This window comes from Trichomycterus rosablanca, chromosome 6, assembly GCF_030014385.1.
Source record: "Trichomycterus rosablanca isolate fTriRos1 chromosome 6, fTriRos1.hap1, whole genome shotgun sequence".
In the NCBI taxonomy this organism is placed as follows: Eukaryota; Metazoa; Chordata; class Actinopteri; order Siluriformes; family Trichomycteridae; genus Trichomycterus; species Trichomycterus rosablanca.
Genome location: NC_085993.1, coordinates 45,913,851 through 45,936,760, shown reverse-complemented (window position 1 = coordinate 45,936,760; position 22,910 = coordinate 45,913,851). Strand labels below are relative to the sequence as shown.

The 22,910-nt window shown below is 38.2% G+C and overlaps 3 protein-coding genes and 1 pseudogene across 4 annotated transcripts; all 4 read left to right on the top strand.

The window, feature by feature from the left end:
* The first annotated feature begins 434 nt into the window (after positions 1 to 434).
* Positions 435 to 6,488, top strand: zranb2 (zinc finger, RAN-binding domain containing 2). 2 transcript variants are annotated; one of them, XM_062997056.1, is made up of 10 exons: positions 435 to 498; positions 1,131 to 1,183; positions 2,483 to 2,591; positions 2,865 to 2,947; positions 3,104 to 3,180; positions 3,819 to 3,989; positions 4,082 to 4,236; positions 4,800 to 4,859; positions 5,255 to 5,401; positions 5,640 to 6,488. In XM_062997056.1, the coding sequence occupies exons 1-10, from the start codon at positions 443 to 445 to the stop codon at positions 5,692 to 5,694; spliced, it is 966 nt and encodes a 321-aa protein (XP_062853126.1). In that variant the 5' UTR covers positions 435 to 442; the 3' UTR covers positions 5,695 to 6,488. The 2 variants fall into 2 exon arrangements, with proteins under 2 accessions (XP_062853126.1, XP_062853125.1); XM_062997055.1 differs by lacking the exon at positions 5,640 to 6,488 and having other exon boundaries at positions 5,255 to 5,630.
* A 2,069-nt stretch (positions 6,489 to 8,557) lies between these two features.
* Positions 8,558 to 10,927, top strand: LOC134317346 (prostaglandin E2 receptor EP3 subtype-like; annotated as a pseudogene).
* Positions 10,928 to 11,116: 189 nt separating this feature from the next.
* Positions 11,117 to 13,399, top strand: LOC134317345 (prostaglandin E2 receptor EP3 subtype-like). The gene is given in 3 exon segments (XM_062998158.1): positions 11,117 to 11,924; positions 12,071 to 12,081; positions 13,385 to 13,399. Coding segments are annotated over 3 exon segments (834 nt in total).
* Positions 13,400 to 13,588: 189 nt separating this feature from the next.
* ptger3 (prostaglandin E receptor 3 (subtype EP3)) lies at positions 13,589 to 22,687 on the top strand. Its single transcript, XM_062998157.1, has 2 exons — positions 13,589 to 14,350; positions 22,264 to 22,687. Exons 1-2 carry the CDS (start codon positions 13,589 to 13,591, stop codon positions 22,612 to 22,614), a joined length of 1,113 nt encoding a protein of 370 aa, XP_062854227.1. The 3' UTR covers positions 22,615 to 22,687.
* Positions 22,688 to 22,910: the final 223 nt, after the last annotated feature.

Below are 22,910 nucleotides of genomic sequence, written 5' to 3'. Positions count from 1 at the left end.
ACAGATAGAATCTTAATTAGAATAGTGATGCATACTAACAATGTTTAAAACTTTATCTTTATTTTATATTTTTATGTAGAAATAAATTCACTATAATGTGTTCACAAATAAAAAGTTTAAAAATATTTGTGCTTAAAAGTAACAATGAGACGTTCATTAGAACCACTACTCCCTCTATCTGAGGTCCTTGCTGCAACGTGCGGACGAATAAAGCTGTCTAAATTAAGAGCCTGTTTAAAAAACGACGATAAAACTGAAAGTTTGTACTACGCAACATTTTCGGAAAATGTGTTATGCCTAGAACCAACTGATGTGTAAAACACAACATTACATTTATGTAAAAATTCAAAAGTATGAATAAATCTTTACAGACACATAAACTTACTAGTCGCTGTTTCTTTTCATCAGGCCGTTGGCGGGCAGTCTGTTAGGAGACGCAAAAATGTCTGGAAAGAGTTTTCGGGTCAGCGACGGAGACTGGGTCTGTCCGGATAAAAAGTAAGCATAAGGTTTATTTATTTATTTATTTAGGTTTACTAATTTGATATAGTCGTAACTGGTTGCACATTTTGATGTTGGTGTTCTTTAGACAAAAAATGAGCTTTGTGTTGGAAGTTAGCGGCTAGCTAACAAAGCTAACTAGCTCTCTGTGTGTATGAGTTGGCCTGCAATACTGCACACATAAAGTAAATAGTGTTTTATATATGTGTATATATTTTATACTAAGTAGCTTCTGTTTGGTAAACTGTTTAGGTTTTGATTCTTGCTGTAATCTTAAGTAACTAGTACAGAATATTGTAGCAGATAACAAAACGTTACGGGTTTAAACAGGTTAGCTGATGTGTATTAGGAGCTACTCTGTAGTGTTAGATACTCCAGTCTGCATCTGATAATAATAATAATAATAATAATAATACATTTATAATTAGATTTAGATTGACTGGGTTTCCAGTAAAAGTTCAATCAGGTCTGCGAATGTAAGAACTACATCTTTTGGGTCGGTCTCTACCATTATTTACCACACAAAAACATGTGTCAAGCCACATCAAGGCACACTTAGCTGTAAAAGAAAGGAGACATTACCTAGTTTGTATTAGATGCCTTAATTACTTTTGTTTGTTCTGTTTGAGGTGTGGAAATGTGAACTTTGCCAGAAGAACAAGTTGCAACCGATGTGGAATAGGTAAGTCATTATTTCTTTATGATGACTTTCATTCAGAACACAAGTGTCCCTAGAGAATAGAATAGAATGCTTTTATTTGTCATATACACATATACACGTGTACAGTACAATGAAATTCTTTCTTCGTATATCCCAGCTTGTTTGGAAGCTGGGGGAAGAGCACAGGGTCAGCCATTGTACAGAGAGGGTTAAGGTTCTTAACCCAGAGAGGCTTTAGGGCCATGCTTAAGGGCCCAACAGGATTCGAACTCTCAACCTTTCAGTTAATAGCTCAAAGGTCTACCCACTAGACTACCACTGTAATTTTTTTTATATAACCTTAATCTTAATTAAATGATGCTGAATGTGACTTTTGGTTGAAATGGTGTGTATGGTAGGCTTTTGGCTTGTAACCACAAGGTTAACTGTTGCTTTTTCTCCCCATGGGAAGCACAGTACTTTACAATACTAATAGTTTAGCACCAAAGTCTGTACCAGAAGATATGTCTATTGCCTAATTTGCCGAAGAAATGCGAACAAACTAGCCTAGATAAACTTGTTTCGATGACTTGATTTTCCATAACACTCTGCAAACCCTTAATCTGATTTAATGGATTTGGTCATTTAAAATCAGGCTCCCTTACTGCTCACCTAAGTAGTTTGATGTTGTTCTAAACTGTTTAGAACAAAACACAATTTTATGGGGCCGGTTTTTACATTTTAAACTGTCTCATTTGACAAGTTGTTAATAGCAGGCATGCATATAAGCCAGTGCAATGCCAAAGCTTTGGAACTTTATTTCCCTAAAACCAGTAATGAGAAGAAAAAAAACAAAGTAAACTGGACCGGTAATGTACTTATGTTTGTATTAAACAGACAAGGAACTCAGCATACCCAAGACAACTTTGTTACTGGATAGCCAATTATGTCATAGTTTAGGCTCAATAATACTTGGGAGTTAAGTTTTACAAAATGTCTTAATACAAACAGGGTAAATCCATTATGGCTGGGAGTTTTTTTCTTAGCTTTAATTACATAACTTTTACTGCTATTTAAAACTCAGTTGTGACTGTTACCTTGAGTGAAATAATCAGTGATTATAACACACATGCAAAAATGCTACCCTGTTTTTTTAACCATGGATTGTATATTATCGAATTGTGTGAAGCATTGATGGTCCCCATCAGAATGATGTGTATTTCTATATATCACCCAGCCCTGTTATTAACTGACTAATTTCATCTTTTTTTCTGACATAAAACTCAAATTATTATTAGTTGTAAACCCAATTATTCTTATTATGTAAACCCACTTTAACAGACAAAACAACCGAGGCAAAGCTGATGAAGGCTGGGGGTACAGAGATTGGAAAGACCCTGGCTGAAAAGAGCAGGGGACTCTTCAGTGCGAACGACTGGCAGTGCAAAACGTGAGTACTGTCATCAACATGATTTGTCTACATTTTTTTGCAATTAAGCCATTTATTATTTTAAAGGACCATACACAACTTTCCAAATAACTATAGTAATAAATAAACAAATCAGTCTTTTTTATTGTAAATGCACCAAAGTGATGTATTATACTTAGGGCCATGTGAATTGGACATGAGTACCACTTTTCCTTCTTTTTGATGTTAAACACGTTTTGTCAATTGAGACTGTATGTTAGGTTCTGTTTAACATTTATTGTTTTATTTGTGTAGATGCGGCAATGTGAACTGGGCCAGAAGATCAGAGTGCAACATGTGCAACACCCCCAAGTATGCCAAACTAGAAGAAAGAACAGGTACAATAACTAACTCTACATCTTTAATTTCCAGTGGTTTTGGTTAAAGACTTGTAATGTATGTTGTATGACAGTAACTAGGTTAAGTACTGATAATAGGTCTTTGTCAATACCATATTATTAACACATCTGGCTTAATGTTGTGTTTAATTGCAGGGTATGGTGGCGGTTTTAACGAGAGGGAGAATGTGGTTTATAATGAGCGTGAGGAGTCTGATGGAGAATATGATGAGGTTAGTGTTCATTATTTACTGAAGAACTACATTTGCATTCAGGTGTTTGGCAGATGTCTTTATTCAAAGTGTTTCACCTTTAAGGTAGAATACATTATTAGAGCTTGGCTTCTAACAGCCACCCATACACAGTGAAGTTCCTTTCAGTTTCTCAGGAGTAATTAAATGCAAGTGTGTTAGGGTAACAGCCACAAGTAAGTGGTAGTACATTGGATTTCTACTTAGACTAGTATAATTTTGGTAAAATCTTAACCTCCACAGAAGTAAGTTTAGAAAGATATTAGCATTACTGGATGAGCATACTGTTTTGCTGGTGTTATGATAGATGTCTATTTGCTGCAACCTCTTTATTTTAATTGTGGCATCATGAAACAAAAGAAAATTCAATTAAACATGAACAAATGAGATGAGGGATTTACAAAACGTAAGCTATTCCACCATACTTATTGATAAATAGGCACCAACATCAAGAGGTGGTGCAAGACCATATATAGAGGCAAAAATGCAAGTAGACACACTGCAATATAAGCCATTGTGACTCCACAATTACAGGAAACAATGCTAATTTATCTACTTCAGTTTGGCCATATAGAAAAGGGACTCTTGATTACAATAAGTTTTCATTTTTATCCATTTAGTTTGGTCGTATAAAAAAGAAGTTTCGGGGCAAAAACAAGAAGGAGGACGAAAAGAAAGAGCCAGAAAAAAAGGACGCTGTTGAAGTACATAAAGATGCTGCTGTGAATGATGATGATGAAGACGACGACGATGACGAAGAAGATGGTGACATTTCAAAATACAAACTTGATGTAAGTTCTACAATAGTTAAAAACATTTTGTCCTTAATGTAGAACGTATTGATGCATGCTTTATTATCATACATATGTGTTATCTCTAATAGGATGACGACGACGACGATGAGGCTGATTTGTCCAAGTATGATTTGGATGGAAGTGAGGAACTGAATCCATCTGATAAGAAAGGCAGTGCCTCTGGGTCTTCTCGCTCCTCCTCTCGCTCCTCCAGCTCAAGCTCACAATCTCGGTCCAGGTCCAGGTAAAAGGGTACAGGTCAAGGGTAACTCGCGAGAAAATGTCAGTATCAGCTCAAGTTCTCATTCAATAATCTGTTTCTTTTTCTATTCAAGATTGTTGTCTTTTAATTCTGACATGAAAGCACAAGTCATTTCTTCAGAGTGCATTAACATCCAACAAGTGTATCAGCTAGCCAGTAATAGGCCAATTCCAAAAGGCATCTATTAATGTGTTGAGATCAGTGTTTAACAAGACCTCATTGTGCACTTTAAATGTGTAGGACACAGTTTGTTAGTAAACGTACTTAAAATTCTTTAAAAATTGGATTACTATGGGTCACACAAAGGATCTTTGGTCAGTAATTAGTCTTTGCAAGTGCCTGTCAAATGAGGGACAAACAAAACAAATTATTTGCATACAAAGAAAGGGACTTTAAAAAAAAAAAACACTAAACAGTAGTAGTAGTAGTACTTTTTTTGTGTGGTAACCTCCGACCCAAGATGGTTCCAATGTCATGTCATTCATTCTTTAGATCCATTTTTACCACTTTGGGGGAACTTGGAAATATGTTGCTTTGTTTTGCAGATCCCGCTCCAGGAGTTCTTCTGGTTCCAGATCCCGCTCGCGCTCGAGGTCTCGCTCAAGGTGAATTAGGTGACATGCACTCTCTCTGGGAGAGAGTGTATGCAAACTCACAGTGGTTTCAGTAATCACTTGTGACTCAGTTAAAGCAGCACAATCAACACTATAGATTAAATCCAGCAATTATTTGTAATGAAATTAATGTTAATATGTAAAATCTAGTTGTAGGAGGGACTCCTGAAAATGCTGTGATCAGCTATAAAAACGCTTCTTAAAGCTAAAATATAAACTTAATGTTTGTTTGTTTTATTTCACATCTTGGCTTTTCTTTACATGGACACTAATTTTCACAACCCAGATTTGTTGTTCCTTTGGTGTAGATGTTAAGTAACTGTTAACAATGTTAAGTAATGTTTCTTCAACTTATGAGAATTGCCTACTATTTCCCCCTATACAAGATCCAGCTCCCGCTCTCGAAAAGGCTCTGCTTCTCCAAGAAAGAGGTCTCGCTCATCATCCCCCGAGAGAGGCCAGAAGAGAAGTCGCTCAAGATCCTCCTCTGGTGGACACAAAAAAAGACGCTCTCGCTCACAGTCGTCCGAAAGGTTTGGGTTTCTGTGGTGTAAAAATGGCCTATTTATTTCTTTTTGCATTCATTTTATCAGGCACTTTATACATGTTGATGTTCTATAACCCTTAGTGTATGTCAGAAATGCCACTCTTATTATATTAATTTTAATTTTACAATAACAAGCTAATTTTAGCACAATTTAATTTGTTCACAAGTTGCCAATGGTTTTTTTTTTCCCTTCTTTTTCTCTTTTTATCTTTCTTTATCTCTAGGAGCCATGGTTCATCTGGATCATCTCATTCTGGCTCAAGCTCACAAAAGAAATGATTAAAACACACAGGAGAAATCTTTCTAGCTGCATGTTGCCGGGAAAATTCAACTTTAAACTGTGCTTTTTTCAAGTGCTGCAGTGCTCACATGTTTTCCATCATAAATTTCTGCAAATGTAATCTGCCTTTCTGACCATATAGGCTATTTTAACCCACCAGCAAACCAACTTGTTTATGTTACTAGGGTAATAGAAAACATTAGGGCCTTCGTACTAATTTTGTTTTTCACCCAAAGTAATTCGTTTTCAAAACTATTTTCATTCATGAGTTAAAATTCTGTATTGATTTATAGATACTTAAATGCTTGTTTTCCAAATCCTGTATTTTCTTTAGTTTGTTACGAACCTTAACAGATTGCCTGATTAAATGCTATATTGGCCATTACATTATTTTTGGTGATAATGCAGGACCCCCTACCCCAAGCTTTTAAAAGCTTCTTCTAGTCATATAAGGTGAAGGTAAGTATGGTATTCTTGTAGTGTAAATGTATTAGCCAAACTATAAATGGTATGAGGACTTATTGTTCTGTTTTCACAAAGTAATGACATTATGATTTGCAGTCTGGTTAAAGGAAAGGCTGTGATTTGTCTGCAAACCAGCTTACTGTCTGTGCCAGACAAGTCTATTAATGATATGGTTAATGCAGTTCCTTTTCACAACAAAAATAGCAGTATTTTAAGCCAATTAGATTTTTTCCCTTCTGGCAGCATTTATAGAAAATAATAGTAAATCATCATTCATTACAAACAAATGACCAATGTGATTGGCGTGAATAAAAACCTGTTAATGTTATTTTTGTGTGGTCCTTTTTTTGCATCAGTTGCTCTATTTGGCCAGAAGTGTTTGGACAATTAATCTGATTGTTAAGGTGTTTTAGCTACGAGACCAGCCACCTTGTTCAAAATCTGTGGCTAATTTGATAAAAGCTTTTTTGACTATATTTTCACATGGACTCCAGTCTTGTGGGTGGGAGGAGAGTGGGAGCTGTAAAAGCTGCAAAATGGGCAGACTTCATATTAACACTCTTTGGGTTTAAAATAAGATGTTCAAAAGCTCATAATTAGCTGTCCACAATCTTTTGCTAGTGTCTTCATTTGAAAGTACTCATCATCTTCTGCCTCAAAATGTGCAGTTTACCAGTAAGTATTTTGACCTTCTCTTTGTGCACCTGCTTGGTCAGAGTAATTGATGAAGTTAGTCATGATGTATTCATTTAAACTTTAATTCTCGGATTGACTGACATTATTTCCTTAAATTATTCTAATGAACTGAAATGTATTATAATTGGACTAAGTTCAAATTCTAAGTGTCTAATAAAGCCAGTAGTATTTATAGATAATTTTTCGACTGAATATGATGGATCAATTTTGGCCATTTTCTTTTACTAAATTCTCTCCCAGGTGAACTTAAATGAGCTGTGTACAGAAATCTTAAGGTTTTGTCTAGTGTTAATGTTACTATGTCATACCCCCTTTTATTTTAAACTCTGATTTAAAAACTCCCCCTATTTGGGGTGCCAGCTGTACTATAGTTAGGCAACAAAGATCTTGGTCTAAGCACTGCAGTCTCTTCTTTCCCTACAGCTGTTTAAAGTGTTTAAATATGTAAATCAAAATACTGTAGATTAATTACAATAAATTATGGTAATTTATAAATAACACTGGAATAGAAATTAGTACGTTAAAATGCAAATGTTGGGAGACCCTTAAAATCAATTTTGTTGATTTTCTTATGAGGAATGGCACAAAACTTTTGTGCACTGTATTGCCACATAGTAAAACAATCCCATAAAGTGTCATAACCTTTTTGCAGTCATTATTTTATGTTTTGTTACGTTAAAATTAAACTGTGTAGAAGAACTGTGTGTGTGTGTTTAGTTTAAAGTAAGGGGGCGGCACAGTGGCTAAGTGGGAAGCACTGTTGCCTCACGGCAAGAAGGTCCTGGGTTCGATCCCCAGGTGGGGCGGTCCATGTCCTTTCTGTGTGGAGTTTGCATGTTCTCCTCGTGTTTGTGTGGGTTTGCTCCGGTGTCCTCCCACAGTCCATAGACATGCAAGTGAGGTGAATTGGAGATACAAAATTGTCAATGACTGTGTTCGACATTAAACTTCAACTGATGAGTCTTGTGTAACGAGTAACTACCGTTCCTGTCATGAATGTAACCAAAAGTGATAAATCATGATATCATAAAATCATGATAAATAAATACGTTTAAAGTACATATAGTAATATGTAATAATTCTTGGATACAGAATAATAATTAAAATATAAATATAAGTACCAGATTTTAAACATCATCTCTTGTTACTGTATTATGCATCTTCTCCTTTAAATTGGACCCAGCTGTAAGGAAACAAGTGTGAATTTTTTTGGTGTTTTTCTAAACACTGTTTGTCTTGTGCTCGCTGTTTTTGGCACTCATTCATGAAGATGGGTGTGGCTTTCTAAATTGGTGGTATTACATAATAATCGAATAAAGTATATCTAAAAAAGGAAGTAAATACATCGAAAATAAAGTTAACATCTTAAAGTTAAAAATAAATAACACTGAATAAAAATACTAACACTGCATCAGAAATAATGGTTTTACCAAAGTATATGCTTGAGCTGGAAATGTAGAGAAATTGATGCAGTATGAAGAGATTCACTTCATAACTTTATAAAGCGATAAATAACATTCAGTACTGTTATAGGTCGGTTTATTGTCTATGTTGGTGTGTTTATTGGAGTAGAAAGTGGATTGAAGTGGTGTGTGTTGAGCTTTAGGAGTCCCGCCTCTGCGCTCCGTGCTGCGCTCTCACTCCAGCAGAGACGCGCTGTAGTTCTCCACTACCGAGCACAACCATGATCACCGAGACAGGATGAGCTCCAACTGTAAATCCGATTTACATTTCAACTCTTCAGAAGAAGAAATGTTAAAGTCCAACGTTTCCAAACCTGTGCGTGACCCCAGCGGGAACAGGAATACCAGCTGTGGTTCGGTGTCCGTGGCTTTTCCCATCACCATGATGATTACAGGGATGGTGGGAAATTCCCTTGCAATTATACTAGTTTATATTTCTTATCGGAAAAAGGAGAACAAAAGGAAGCAATCGTTTTTGCTGTGCATTGGATCTTTAGCGCTGACTGACCTGTTCGGACAACTGCTCACTAGTCCTATAGTGATTTCTGTATACAGAGCAGAGCTGAGCTGGGAGCGCGTCGATGCGTCCGGGACCTTGTGCGCGTTTTTTGGAGTTTGCATGACCACTTTTGGTCTGTGTTCGCTGTTTTTAGCCAGTGCCATGGCCATCGAAAGGAGTCTGGCTATTACTGCTCCGCACTGGTACTCCAACAATATGAAAACTAGTGTGACCAAGCAGTTGCTGCTCACCATCTGGGTTGTGGTGCTATTCTTCGCCTTGTTGCCTGTTGTCGGGGTTGGGAAATACACTTTGCAGTGGCCCGGTACCTGGTGCTTTATCAGTACAGGTGACGCAGATGTAACAGGTAACACGTTCTTCGCGACCACGTTTGCAGCTCTCGGAATCACCTCGTTGCTGGTCACTTTCTCCTGTAATGTGGTGACCATCCGTGCGTTAGTGCTGCGCTGCCGGACGAAACCCAGCGCGTCTCAGTCCTCCAGGCAGTGGGAGAGACTGACCACAGAGACCGTGATTCAGCTGATGGGCATCATGTGCGTACTGCTCATCTGCTGGTCTCCTTTAATGGTTGGTATTCCTACAAGTTTCACCTAGAAAGTAAACAGTTCAAATTGTAATTTTAATAGTTGGAATGAGGTTCTCTTTGTTTATTATGATTTTAATATTATCCAATGTAATTCATAAAAAACAGAGACCTGAGTATGTTCCTCACACCCCCTTAATGTGAGGAGTTTTGCATGTTTTCTTGTGTCTTTGTAGGTTTTTCTCAGGTTTGTTTTCCCACCTTTCCAAACATGCAAAAGGTGAATTGGCTGGTCTATATTGCATTGGGGTGTAATGAATGAAGTAAATTTTACATGGAATGCCAACAAGTCTGGTGTGCTTTTATAATAATGCATTATAACATTTTAACATTGGTCACCTTTAATGGTTGGTATTCCTACAAGTTTCACCTAAAAAGTAAACAGTTCGAATTGTAATTCTAATAGTCAGAATTAGATTCTCTTTGTGTAGTATGATTTTAATATTATCCAATGTAATTCATAAAAACAGAGACAGAGTATGTTCCTCACACCCCCTTAATGTGAGGAGTTTTGCATGTTTTCTTGTGTCTTAGGTTTGTTTTCTCACTTTTCCAAACATGCATGAGGTGAATTGGCTGCTCTTGCCTTGGGGTGTAATGAATAAAGTAAATGTGTGAATGAATGTCACTTTACATGGATTGCCAACAAGTCTGGTGTGCTTTTATAATAATGCATTATAACATGTTAACATTGGTGTCCTTTAATGGTTAGTATTCCTACAAGTTTCACCTAAAAAGCAAACAGTTCAAATTGTAATTTTAATAGATGGAATTAGGTTCTCTTTGTTTATTATGATTTTAATATTCCCTCAGTGTGAGGAGTTTTGCATGGTTTACTGTATGTAGGTTTCTCTCAGGTATGTTTTCCCACCTATCTAAACATGCAGAAGGTGAACTGGCTGCTCTATATTCTCCCTGGTTGTAAGTGAGTAAAGGTGTGAATGAATGTTACCCTACATGAATTGCCAACAAGTCTAGTGTGTATTTCTGCGTTATAATGTTTTAGTATTGTAGGCATATTACACAATAAATTAACACTTCATTAGGTATACAAATCTGCTACTTATCTGCCACTTATAGTATTTTATTTATTTGCTACACTTAGCACACAGATGAACTTTATTGTAATATTACTGTAATATTTGTTTGTTGTTATAATATTACTGACTGTAACCCATCTGTGGCTCTGTTCACCCCTGTACTTTATTAAATAATCGAGAGGGACCTCCACTGATCAGACACTGTTTGGGTGGTGGACCGTTCTCAGCACTGCAGTGACACTAACATGGTAACAACATAATTGTTCAGGTATAAGTCTAGCAGGAACTTAAAACTACAGTTTAAACGTACTGGCCTTTCTATCAGGAAAACACATCCTGTTTGCACTCATTGTAGGTGCACAGTTAGTGACTAGATCTATTTTCTTTATTCATGTACAATGATTTGTAAATCTTTCTCTAGTCTTAAATTTGTTAAATCTTACTGATCAGGACACTTGGCTGTAAGCTTTGGTGTTTAAACATCCCAGCACCTGGTACACATGTCATTACCATGTTAGTGTCATTGCAGTGCTGAGACTGGCCCACAATTCAAATCACATCAGGTCAGTGGGGGTCTTTCAATTCATAAATGGGGTACAAGGGGTGACAAAAAATACAGAGCTGGATATGGGCTACAGTTAGTCAGTTACAGTTATGTTCTCCTGTGTCTGGGTTTCCTATGATTCGGTGTCCGTCGCTTTTCCCATCACCATGATGATTACAGGGATGGTGGGAAATTCCCTTGCAATTATACTAGTTTATATTTCTTATCGAAAAAAGGAGAACAAAAGGAAGCAATCGTTTTTGCTGTGCATTGGATCTTTAGCGCTGACTGACCTGTTCGGACAACTGCTCACTAGTCCTATAGTGATTTCTGTATACAGAGCAGAGCTGAGCTGGGAGCGCGTCGATGCGTCCGGGACCTTGTGCGCGTTTTTTGGAGTTTGCATGACCACTTTTGGTCTGTGTTCGCTGTTTTTAGCCAGTGCCATGGCCATCGAAAGGAGTCTGGCTATTACTGCTCCGCACTGGTACTCCAACAATATGAAAACTAGTGTGACCAAGCAGTTGCTGCTCACCATCTGGGTTGTGGTGCTATTCTTCGCCTTGTTGCCTGTTGTCGGGGTTGGGAAATACACTTTGCAGTGGCCCGGTACCTGGTGCTTTATCAGTACAGGTGACGCAGATGTAACAGGTAACACGTTCTTCGCGACCACGTTTGCAGCTCTCGGAATCACCTCGTTGCTGGTCACTTTCTCCTGTAATGTGGTGACCATCCGTGCGTTAGTGCTGCGCTGCCGGACGAAACCCAGCGCGTCTCAGTCCTCCAGGCAGTGGGAGAGACTGACCACAGAGACCGTGATTCAGCTGATGGGCATCATGTGCGTACTGCTCATCTGCTGGTCTCCTTTAATGGTTGGTATTCCTACAAGTTTCACCTAGAAAGTAAACAGTTCAAATTGTAATTTTAATAGTTGGAATGAGGTTCTCTTTGTTTATTATGATTTTAATATTATCCAATGTAATTCATAAAAAACAGAGACCTGAGTATGTTCCTCACACCCCCTTAATGTGAGGAGTTTTGCATGTTTTCTTGTGTCTTTGTAGGTTTTTCTCAGGTTTGTTTTCCCACCTTTCCAAACATGCAAAAGGTGAATTGGCTGGTCTATATTGCATTGGGGTGTAATGAATGAAGTAAATTTTACATGGAATGCCAACAAGTCTGGTGTGCTTTTATAATAATGCATTATAACATTTTAACATTGGTCACCTTTAATGGTTGGTATTCCTACAAGTTTCACCTAAAAAGTAAACAGTTCGAATTGTAATTCTAATAGTCAGAATTAGATTCTCTTTGTGTAGTATGATTTTAATATTATCCAATGTAATTCATAAAAACAGAGACAGAGTATGTTCCTCACACCCCCTTAATGTGAGGAGTTTTGCATGTTTTCTTGTGTCTTAGGTTTGTTTTCTCACTTTTCCAAACATGCATGAGGTGAATTGGCTGCTCTTGCCTTGGGGTGTAATGAATAAAGTAAATGTGTGAATGAATGTCACTTTACATGGATTGCCAACAAGTCTGGTGTGCTTTTATAATAATGCATTATAACATGTTAACATTGGTGTCCTTTAATGGTTAGTATTCCTACAGGTTTCACCTAAAAAGCAAACAGTTCAAATTTTAATTTTAATAGATGGAATTAGGTTCTCTTTGTTTATTATGATTTTAATATTCCCTCAGTGTGAGGAGTTTTGCATGGTTTACTGTATGTAGGTTTCTCTCAGGTATGTTTTCCCACCTATCTAAACATGCAGAAGGTGAACTGGCTGCTCTATATTCTCCCTGGTTGTAAGTGAGTAAATGTGTGAATGAATGTTACCCTACATGAATTGCCAACAAGTCTAGTGTGTATTTCTGCGTTATAATGTTTTAGTATTGTAGGCATATTACACAATAAATTAACACTTCATTAGGTATACAAATCTGCTACTTATCTGCCACTTATAGTATTTTATTTATTTGCTACACTTAGCACACAGATGAACTTTATTGTAATATTACTGTAATATTTGTTTGTTGTTATAATATTACTGACTGTAACCCATCTGTGGCTCTGTTCACCCCTGTACTTTATTAAATAATCGAGAGGGACCTCCACTGATCAGACACTGTTTGGGTGGTGGACCGTTCTCAGCACTGCAGTGACACTAACATGGTAACAACATAATTGTTCAGGTATAAGTCTAGCAGGAACTTAAAACTACAGTTTAAACGTACTGGCCTTTCTATCAGGAAAACACATCCTGTTTGCACTCATTGTAGGTGCACAGTTAGTGACTAGATCTATTTTCTTTATTCATGTACAATGATTTGTAAATCTTTCTCTAGTCTTAAATTTGTTAAATCTTACTGATCAGGACACTTGGCTGTAAGCTTTGGTGTTTAAACATCCCAGCACCTGGTACACATGTCATTACCATGTTAGTGTCATTGCAGTGCTGAGACTGGCCCACAATTCAAATCACATCAGGTCAGTGGGGGTCTTTCAATTCATAAATGGGGTACAAGGGGTGACAAAAAATACAGAGCTGGATATGGGCTACAGTTAGTCAGTTACAGTTATGTTCTCCTGTGTCTGGGTTTCCTATGATTCGGTGTCCGTCGCTTTTCCCATCACCATGATGATTACAGGGATGGTGGGAAATTCCCTTGCAATTATACTAGTTTATATTTCTTATCGAAAAAAGGAGAACAAAAGGAAGCAATCGTTTTTGCTGTGCATTGGATCTTTAGCGCTGACTGACCTGTTCGGACAACTGCTCACTAGTCCTATAGTGATTTCTGTATACAGAGCAGAGCTGAGCTGGGAGCGCGTCGATGCGTCCGGGACCTTGTGCGCGTTTTTTGGAGTTTGCATGACCACTTTTGGTCTGTGTTCGCTGTTTTTAGCCAGTGCCATGGCCATCGAAAGGAGTCTGGCTATTACTGCTCCGCACTGGTACTCCAACAATATGAAAACTAGTGTGACCAAGCAGTTGCTGCTCACCATCTGGGTTGTGGTGCTATTCTTCGCCTTGTTGCCTGTTGTCGGGGTTGGGAAATACACTTTGCAGTGGCCCGGTACCTGGTGCTTTATCAGTACAGGTGACGCAGATGTAACAGGTAACACGTTCTTCGCGACCACGTTTGCAGCTCTCGGAATCACCTCGTTGCTGGTCACTTTCTCCTGTAATGTGGTGACCATCCGTGCGTTAGTGCTGCGCTGCCGGACGAAACCCAGCGCGTCTCAGTCCTCCAGGCAGTGGGAGAGACTGACCACAGAGACCGTGATTCAGCTGATGGGCATCATGTGCGTACTGCTCATCTGCTGGTCTCCTTTAATGGTTGGTATTCCTACAAGTTTCACCTAGAAAGTAAACAGTTCAAATTGTAATTTTAATAGTTGGAATGAGGTTCTCTTTGTTTATTATGATTTTAATATTATCCAATGTAATTCATAAAAAACAGAGACCTGAGTATGTTCCTCACACCCCCTTAATGTGAGGAGTTTTGCATGTTTTCTTGTGTCTTTGTAGGTTTTTCTCAGGTTTGTTTTCCCACCTTTCCAAACATGCAAAAGGTGAATTGGCTGGTCTATATTGCATTGGGGTGTAATGAATGAAGTAAATTTTACATGGAATGCCAACAAGTCTGGTGTGCTTTTATAATAATGCATTATAACATTTTAACATTGGTCACCTTTAATGGTTGGTATTCCTACAAGTTTCACCTAAAAAGTAAACAGTTCGAATTGTAATTCTAATAGTCAGAATTAGATTCTCTTTGTGTAGTATGATTTTAATATTATCCAATGTAATTCATAAAAACAGAGACAGAGTATGTTCCTCACACCCCCTTAATGTGAGGAGTTTTGCATGTTTTCTTGTGTCTTAGGTTTGTTTTCTCACTTTTCCAAACATGCATGAGGTGAATTGGCTGCTCTTGCCTTGGGGTGTAATGAATAAAGTAAATGTGTGAATGAATGTCACTTTACATGGATTGCCAACAAGTCTGGTGTGCTTTTATAATAATGCATTATAACATGTTAACATTGGTGTCCTTTAATGGTTAGTATTCCTACAGGTTTCACCTAAAAAGCAAACAGTTCAAATTTTAATTTTAATAGATGGAATTAGGTTCTCTTTGTTTATTATGATTTTAATATTCCCTCAGTGTGAGGAGTTTTGCATGGTTTACTGTATGTAGGTTTCTCTCAGGTATGTTTTCCCACCTATCTAAACATGCAGAAGGTGAACTGGCTGCTCTATATTCTCCCTGGTTGTAAGTGAGTAAATGTGTGAATGAATGTTACCCTACATGAATTGCCAACAAGTCTAGTGTGTATTTCTGCGTTATAATGTTTTAGTATTGTAGGCATATTACACAATAAATTAACACTTCATTAGGTATACAAATCTGCTACTTATCTGCCACTTATAGTATTTTATTTATTTGCTACACTTAGCACACAGATGAACTTTATTGTAATATTACTGTAATATTTGTTTGTTGTTATAATATTACTGACTGTAACCCATCTGTGGCTCTGTTCACCCCTGTACTTTATTAAATAATCGAGAGGGACCTCCACTGATCAGACACTGTTTGGGTGGTGGACCGTTCTCAGCACTGCAGTGACACTAACATGGTAACAACATAATTGTTCAGGTATAAGTCTAGCAGGAACTTAAAACTACAGTTTAAACGTACTGGCCTTTCTATCAGGAAAACACATCCTGTTTGCACTCATTGTAGGTGCACAGTTAGTGACTAGATCTATTTTCTTTATTCATGTACAATGATTTGTAAATCTTTCTCTAGTCTTAAATTTGTTAAATCTTACTGATCAGGACACTTGGCTGTAAGCTTTGGTGTTTAAACATCCCAGCACCTGGTACACATGTCATTACCATGTTAGTGTCATTGCAGTGCTGAGAATGGCCCACAATTCAAATCACATCAGGTCAGTGGGGGTCTTTCAATTCATAAATGGGGTACAAGGGGTGACAAAAAATACAGCGCTGGATATGGGCTACAGTTAGTCAGTTACAGTTATGTTCTCCTGTGTCTGGGTTTCCTATGATTCGGTGTCCGTCGCTTTTCCCATCACCATGATGATTACAGGGATGGTGGGAAATTCCCTTGCAATTATGTTAGTTTATATTTCTTATCGAAAAAGGAGAACAAAAGGAAGCAATCGTTTTTGCTGTGCATTGGATCTTTAGCGCTGACTGACCTGTTCGGACAACTGCTCACTAGTCCTATAGTGATTTCTGTATACAGAGCAGAGCTAAGCTGGGAGCGCGTCGATGCGTCCGGGACCTTGTGCGCGTTTTTTGGAGTTTGCATGACCACTTTTGGTCTGTGTTCGCTGTTTTTAGCCAGTGCCATGGCCATCGAAAGGAGTTTGGCTATTACTGCTCCGCACTGGTACTCCAACAATATGAAAACTAGTGTGACCAAGCAGTTGCTGCTCACCATCTGGGTTGTGGTGCTATATAACTATAAATGTAAATAATTGGTATATGATAAAATAAATGGATTTAAAAAACGAACAAAAATTAGGAGGATCAATTAAATAGATACAGTGGATCCAGAAAGTACTTAGCCCCCTTGACTTTTCACACACTTTATTGCCTTGTAAATTATTGTAAATTAACAGATATTTAATGAGGTTTAAGTCTGGGTGTTGACTTGCATTCATCACTATGCAGTTGACACAATGTAATTCAGAAACTGATATCTATAGATGGATGGATGGATGGATTTATTCATTGCCTGTTTTACCACTACTTTATCCAGGTCATGGTTGCAGTGGGTCTGATTCATTAGGTGAAAAAATGTTTTTTTTTTCATTATGGGTTATTAAGCGTAGATTAATGGGTAAACCTTGGGGGGGGGGGGGCTATACATTTAAAATCAAATCCACAACCCAAAGTGCATAAAAAGTCGGAGGAAGGTCTGAATACTTTCTGATTCTAGTGTGAATATAGATGCATAAATGTCAGGATGGTTGAATAGATGCCTTAATGGAAAAGAACAGGTTGGTGTGGTGTGTGCTGCATAAAAGAATAAATGGCTGAAAGGTGAGAGTTTATGTAGGTATAGAAAGTGAAAAGGCAGTGGGTTGTATCTGCCACAGTTACATGTAATTCTTTTTAATAGTACACACCACCTTCAAGTTTTAACAGCCTGATTATTGGGATTACATATTCTTTAAACTCTCTTCCAGCATAATCCAGTCCAGATGTTTGAGAAAAGTACAAATCTGACTAATCAGACCTTCTGCCACTCCGCCAACACTTCGGTATTTTGCTTTTTAAGGGCAGCAATAGTACTAAGCAGTTGTACATAATATGCTCTAATAACCCTCAGCCTCTGCTGTCCAGTTTCTGTTCATTGTTCAGGCGTCCTGGCATCTTGTGTTAGTAAATCTGAGCCAGCTAGTTACCCATTTAAATAATACTGGTGTTGATTTCGACATGTTAGTCATTGAGCTCATTTTCTACAACCTTGTGTTTTTACAGAAAGACTGAAAGTAAGCACTGCAGTTTTTCATCTTTTTAAAAGAACATGTTTAGAAAAGTGAAACTGGGCATATACTGCATTAAGGATCGTGGGCGTTAATACACCCACCAGCTACTTCATTACAAACACCTGAAAAATTTTCTTGCATGTAACTGTCCAATTTTTTCAATCGTGGCAGCAACCCAATGCATAAAACAACACAGACATGGTTGAAGAGCTTTAGTAAATGTACACCGATCAGCCATAACATTAAAACCACCTTCTTGTTTCTACACTCACTGTCCATTTTATCAGCTCCACTTACCATATAGGAGCACTTTGTAGTTCTACAATTCCAATCCTACAATATATTGATTCCCTCTACTGATGTGAAGCTGAATGGGTGGATTACAGCCAATTAGAACTGCGCAGAAATATAAAAAATATATATAGCTCCAAGAGGCGCGACTCGGTTCCTTTTGTTCATTTTAAAGAGCCGTTCAATAGAATCGGATCGTTCGCGAACGACCCATCATTATCAGAATATTTTTGACGGCACCCCTGACGAAGCCAGATGGCACCCCGGTTGAGAAAGGCTGATTTAGAGCATTGATTGCGAGCAAGGTCTTCTTGTTCTGCATGGGTACATGTGCTCACAAGCATTCTTTTTCTTTTGACTGAATAGGCATAAATTCTCAAGAGTACACTCCAAACTTTTGTGGAAAGCCTTCCCAAATAAGTAAAGGTTGTCATCGTGTGGTGGTGCCACCATGTTAATGCACATGGTTTTGAAATAGGGTATTAAACAAGCTCATTGTAAGGCGTCTGGATACTTTTGGCAATATAATGGATCTTGTTCACTTCTGTTTGAGCATTTCATTAAGCATGATGAATGGCAGGTTCTCTGTTTTTTTCACCAGTATGAGGACGGTTGTCACGTGGCTGGTTAAATAATTAGCAGTCTCTGGTGTGGTGACTGCGCTGTGTAACAAGTGTCTTGTGTACATCAGAGAATGAACATGCTACATTAGCAGGGTAATCTCAGACAGGGGACAGACCTACTTCAAGAGCAACATAATGACATTGTGTAATTATATCGGTGTTGTAAATTGACCACATAATTAATTTATATCCTTTTAAAATGTATCTTGTTTGTGTTATGGCTCTTTATGTTTCAAGTACTAATTTGTCTGTCATCCATACATCTATCTGTTGGTTAACTATCTGTTTATCTGTCCATCCATTCATGATCTATCTGTCCATCTGCCTGTCTGTTTTTCCGTCAGTTCATACTGTATATCCAATTTAAAATTCAGTCTGATAAGTCACAAACACATTCTGCCTAAACTAATGACACAACAACTGTTCTCAGTACAGGTTAAAAACTGTGAACATATAGAGCACTCAGTCTTTGCCAAAACCTATGTGTTTTAATTACTGGGATGTGATTAAAAGTGGAGGTAATACACACCGATTAGCCATAACATTAAAACCTCCTCACTGTTCTACACTCACTGTTCATTTTATCAGCTCCACTTACCATATAGAAGCAATTTGTAGTTCTACAATTACTGACTGTAGTCCATCTGTTTCTCTGCATGCTTTGTTAGCCCCCTTTCATGCTGTTCTTCAGTGGTCAGGACTCTCCCAGGACCACTACAGAGCAGGTATTATTTAGGTGTTGGATCATTCTCAACACTGCAGTGACACTGACATGGTGGTGGTGTGTTAGTGTGTGTTGTGCTGGTATGAGTGGATAAGACACAACAAAGCTGCTGGAGTTTTTAAACACCTCACTGTCACTGCTGGACTGAGAATATTCCACCAACCAAAAATATCCAGCCAACAGCGCCCCGTGGGCAGCGTCCTGTGACCACTGATGAAGGTCTAGAAGATGACCAACTTAAACAGTAGCAATAGATGAGCGATCGTCTCTGACTTTACATCTACAAGGTGGACCGACTAGGTAGGAGTTTCTAATAGAGTGGACAGTGAGTGGACACCATATTTAAAAACTCCAGCAGCGCTGCTGTGTGTGATCCACTCATACCAGCACAACACACTAACACACCATCACCATGCATGTCATTGTCACTGCAGTGCTGAGAATGATCCACCACCTAAATAATACCTGCTCTGTGGTGGTCCTGTGGTGGTCCTGACCATTGAAGAACAAGGTGAAAGCAGGCTAAAAAAGTATGTAGAGAAACAGATGGACTACAGTCAGTAATTGTATATGGTAAGTGGAGCTGATAAAATGAGTGTAGAAACAAGGAGGTGGTTTTATTGTTATGGCTGATCGGTGTAAATGTGCTGCACTATATATTAAACATAAAGTCTGTTAAAGCTATTTTCAAATGAGACAAGCTAAATGATCAATGCATACAAAGCCCAAATACTGTCCTTCAAAGATCCCACCAGGAGCATAGCCTGCAATGCTAAAGAGGTAAAAGGGAACCTGGTAAAGCATCTGTTTACTATAAGAAAAATTTAGAATAAAACAGTGGCCATAATAGGGAGCATTACATTTAATATCTATGTACACTACTGGACTAAAAATATGGCCACCTATTTAAACTATGGGATTTGACTAGTTTAGCTATTGCATTAATATAGCATAAAATCTTTTTAGAATAGGCCATACTAGAGATCAGTAAAACCCTTGTCCATTGCACTGTACCCCACAGTATGATATGGTAAGCATCCAAATCCAGAACTATCCGTGCCATACCTGACATGCCACTGCCCATTTTCAATTGTACAAGGGTATCAATAACTGTAAAGACTAACTGTAGCAACAGCGGAGGATGATTTTTGTCTTGGAGTGGTGTTTTTTTATGTTGACACCACTTAAATAACGTCTATAGTTGGGTTTAACATACAGCATGTCTCACTCTAGTGGCCTTTCTGTTTGGCCAGTCAATGATCTGCAATGTTTCTTGGTCCACCAGCACAGCTGACTTTCTGACACAGGTCAAGAAAGGTAACCAAATTTAGCACGGTTACTCAGGTACAGTAAAAGTAACTTGACAATTGAAACAACCAATAAATGTGAGACATCAGATTTAAAGACCTACCATATGAAAAGGTATTATGCAGTGGAAAAAATGGCATAATAGTTAATAAGGCACAGTCATGAGTGCAATGTCAGTAAGTCAGTTTGACATTTTTGCCCTGTATCCAAGTTTCCATATATTTGATAGATGTGAGGAAAACAATACCTTACATTTGCGGGTTTAGGCTGGGTCATTAGATCCAAGTACAGGGAAAAAAACCCATAATGTAATTAAATGTAACAGCATTTAGCAATAGTTTTGAAAACCTAATATTTTTTTATTTAGTAATGGTCCTGTCCTGTGTCAGCAGAACAATGGTTCCTGGGAAATGGTTTGCTGAAGTTGATGTAGATTCTATTGAATGGTCAGCACAAATCAGAATTCTCTTGTGGCTGAAATCCATGCAGCCAATACCTAATGAAAAGCCTTTCCAGAAAAGTAAAGAATGTTCTAGCAGTAAATGGTGAAAGAGTGTTCACATACTTGTTCATATAGTGTACACTGATCAGCCATAACATTAAAAAACACCTCCCTGTTTCTACACTCACTGTTCACTTTATCAGCTCCACTTACCATATAGAAGCACCTTGTAGTTCTACAATTACTGACTGTAGTCCATCTATTTCTCTATGTACTTTTTTAGCCTGCTTTCACCCTGTTCTTCAATGGTCAGGAGCCCCACCGGACTACCACAGAGTAGGTATTATTTAAGTGGTGGATCATTCTCAGCACTGCAGTGACAATGACATGGTGGTGGTGTGTTAGTGTGTGTTGTGCTGGTATGAGTGGATCAGACACAGCAGCACTGCTGGAGTTTTTAAATACGGTGTCCACTCACTGTCCACTTTATTAGACACTCCTACCTAGTTGGTCCACCTTGTAGATGTAAAGTCAGAGACGATCGCTTATCTATTGTTGCTGTTTGAGTTGGTCATCTTCTAGACCTTCATCAGTGGTCACAGGACGCTGCCCATGGGGCTGGATATTTTGGTTGGTGGACTATTCTCAGTCTAGCAGTGACAGTGAGGTGTTTAAAAACTTCATCAGTGCTGCTGTGTCTTATTCACTCATACCAGCACCATGTCAGTGTCACTGCAGTGCTGAGAATGTTCCACCACCCAAATAATATCTACTCTGTAGTGGTCCTGTGGGGGTCCTGACCATTAAAGAACAGCATGAAAGTGGGCTAACAAAGCATGCAGAGAAACAGATGGACTACAGCCAGTAATTGTAGAACTACAAAGTGGTCCTATATGGTAAGTGGAGCTGATAAAATGGACAGTGAGTGTAGAAACAAGGAGGTGGTCATAATGTTATGCCTGATCGGTGTATTTGTCAACCAATAAACACACCAACCCCATTACTATGTATCTTAATAATATTTGCAAAGAAATCCACGTGGCTGGCAGTGTGTTCTCCTCTGAGAACTCGTCCTGGCATTTTTCAAATGATGCATGAAAAAAAATTATATTTTCAATTATAAACAAATTTTTTTAATGAAACACATGAAAGATTATATTACTTTGCTAAAAGGCACGACTTTATACTCTTCAATGCTGTTTGTTTCTTCCACAACTCTCCAATGCTGTTTGTTTCTTCCATTGTATTCTTTTATTTATGCACCCAAGTGTGTTTCTACATGGATGCTTTTACCTATTACTTATTTGCATATTTTGTTTGAATGTTATTTCCAGATACTAATGTTGAAGATGATTTCCAACCATACATCTTCTCATCACTGCAAATCCTCCACCATTCATCTGCTGCCCAGTCAGGACTTACAGATGGACTGCAACTTCTTCCTGACAGCCATACGCCTGGCTTCTCTAAATCAGATTTTAGACCCTTGGGTTTACCTTCTGCTCAGAGAGATTCTGCTGAGAAAGTTCTGCCAGGTGGCCAATGCAGTGTCCAACTGCTCACTGGATGGACCAAAAGACACTCGTAAAGAGAATACTTCAGATGAAACAAAGAAGCAGGTCATCGCGAATGACGAGTTTCAGAAACTCACTCCTCCGGATCCTGGTGGAAGTGCACAGGCTTGACTTAAGTTGTTTATATTATGCTGTGTAAACATAAGCCTAAGGAAAGGGACAGTGGGATATGTAAAGTTAATCTCATTCAAACAGACTGGCTTTTTTGCCCATGAGCACTTGGCACTGCTATAGGTGGGACGCTTGAATGCTGAGTAAAAACAGCATATAAGCAATTGACTCCTAAGCAGCTTAGACTGACCTGACAGTGGTGCGTGTTGATAACCTGCCAACCTGTGAAACATCATTTTCATGAAACTAAAACACCCAGCTAAAATACCATTAACAGCAATATCACAGAAGATTTT

Excerpts from the sequence above, each read along its gene's own strand:
- zranb2 (XM_062997055.1), top strand. The coding sequence starts at position 443 with ATGTCTGGAAAGAGTTTTCGGGTCAGCGACGGAGACTGGGTCTGTCCG. Across the intron at positions 499-1,130 it reads TGGGTCTGTCCGGATAAAAA|GTGTGGAAATGTGAACTTTG; the intron begins GTAAGCATAAGG and ends GTTCTGTTTGAG. Across the intron at positions 1,184-2,482 it reads TTGCAACCGATGTGGAATAG|ACAAAACAACCGAGGCAAAG; the intron begins GTAAGTCATTAT and ends CCACTTTAACAG.
- ptger3 (XM_062998157.1), top strand. The coding sequence starts at position 13,589 with ATGTTCTCCTGTGTCTGGGTTTCCTATGATTCGGTGTCCGTCGCTTTT. Across the intron at positions 14,351-22,263 it reads TCTGCTGGTCTCCTTTAATG|ATACTAATGTTGAAGATGAT; the intron begins GTTGGTATTCCT and ends TGTTATTTCCAG.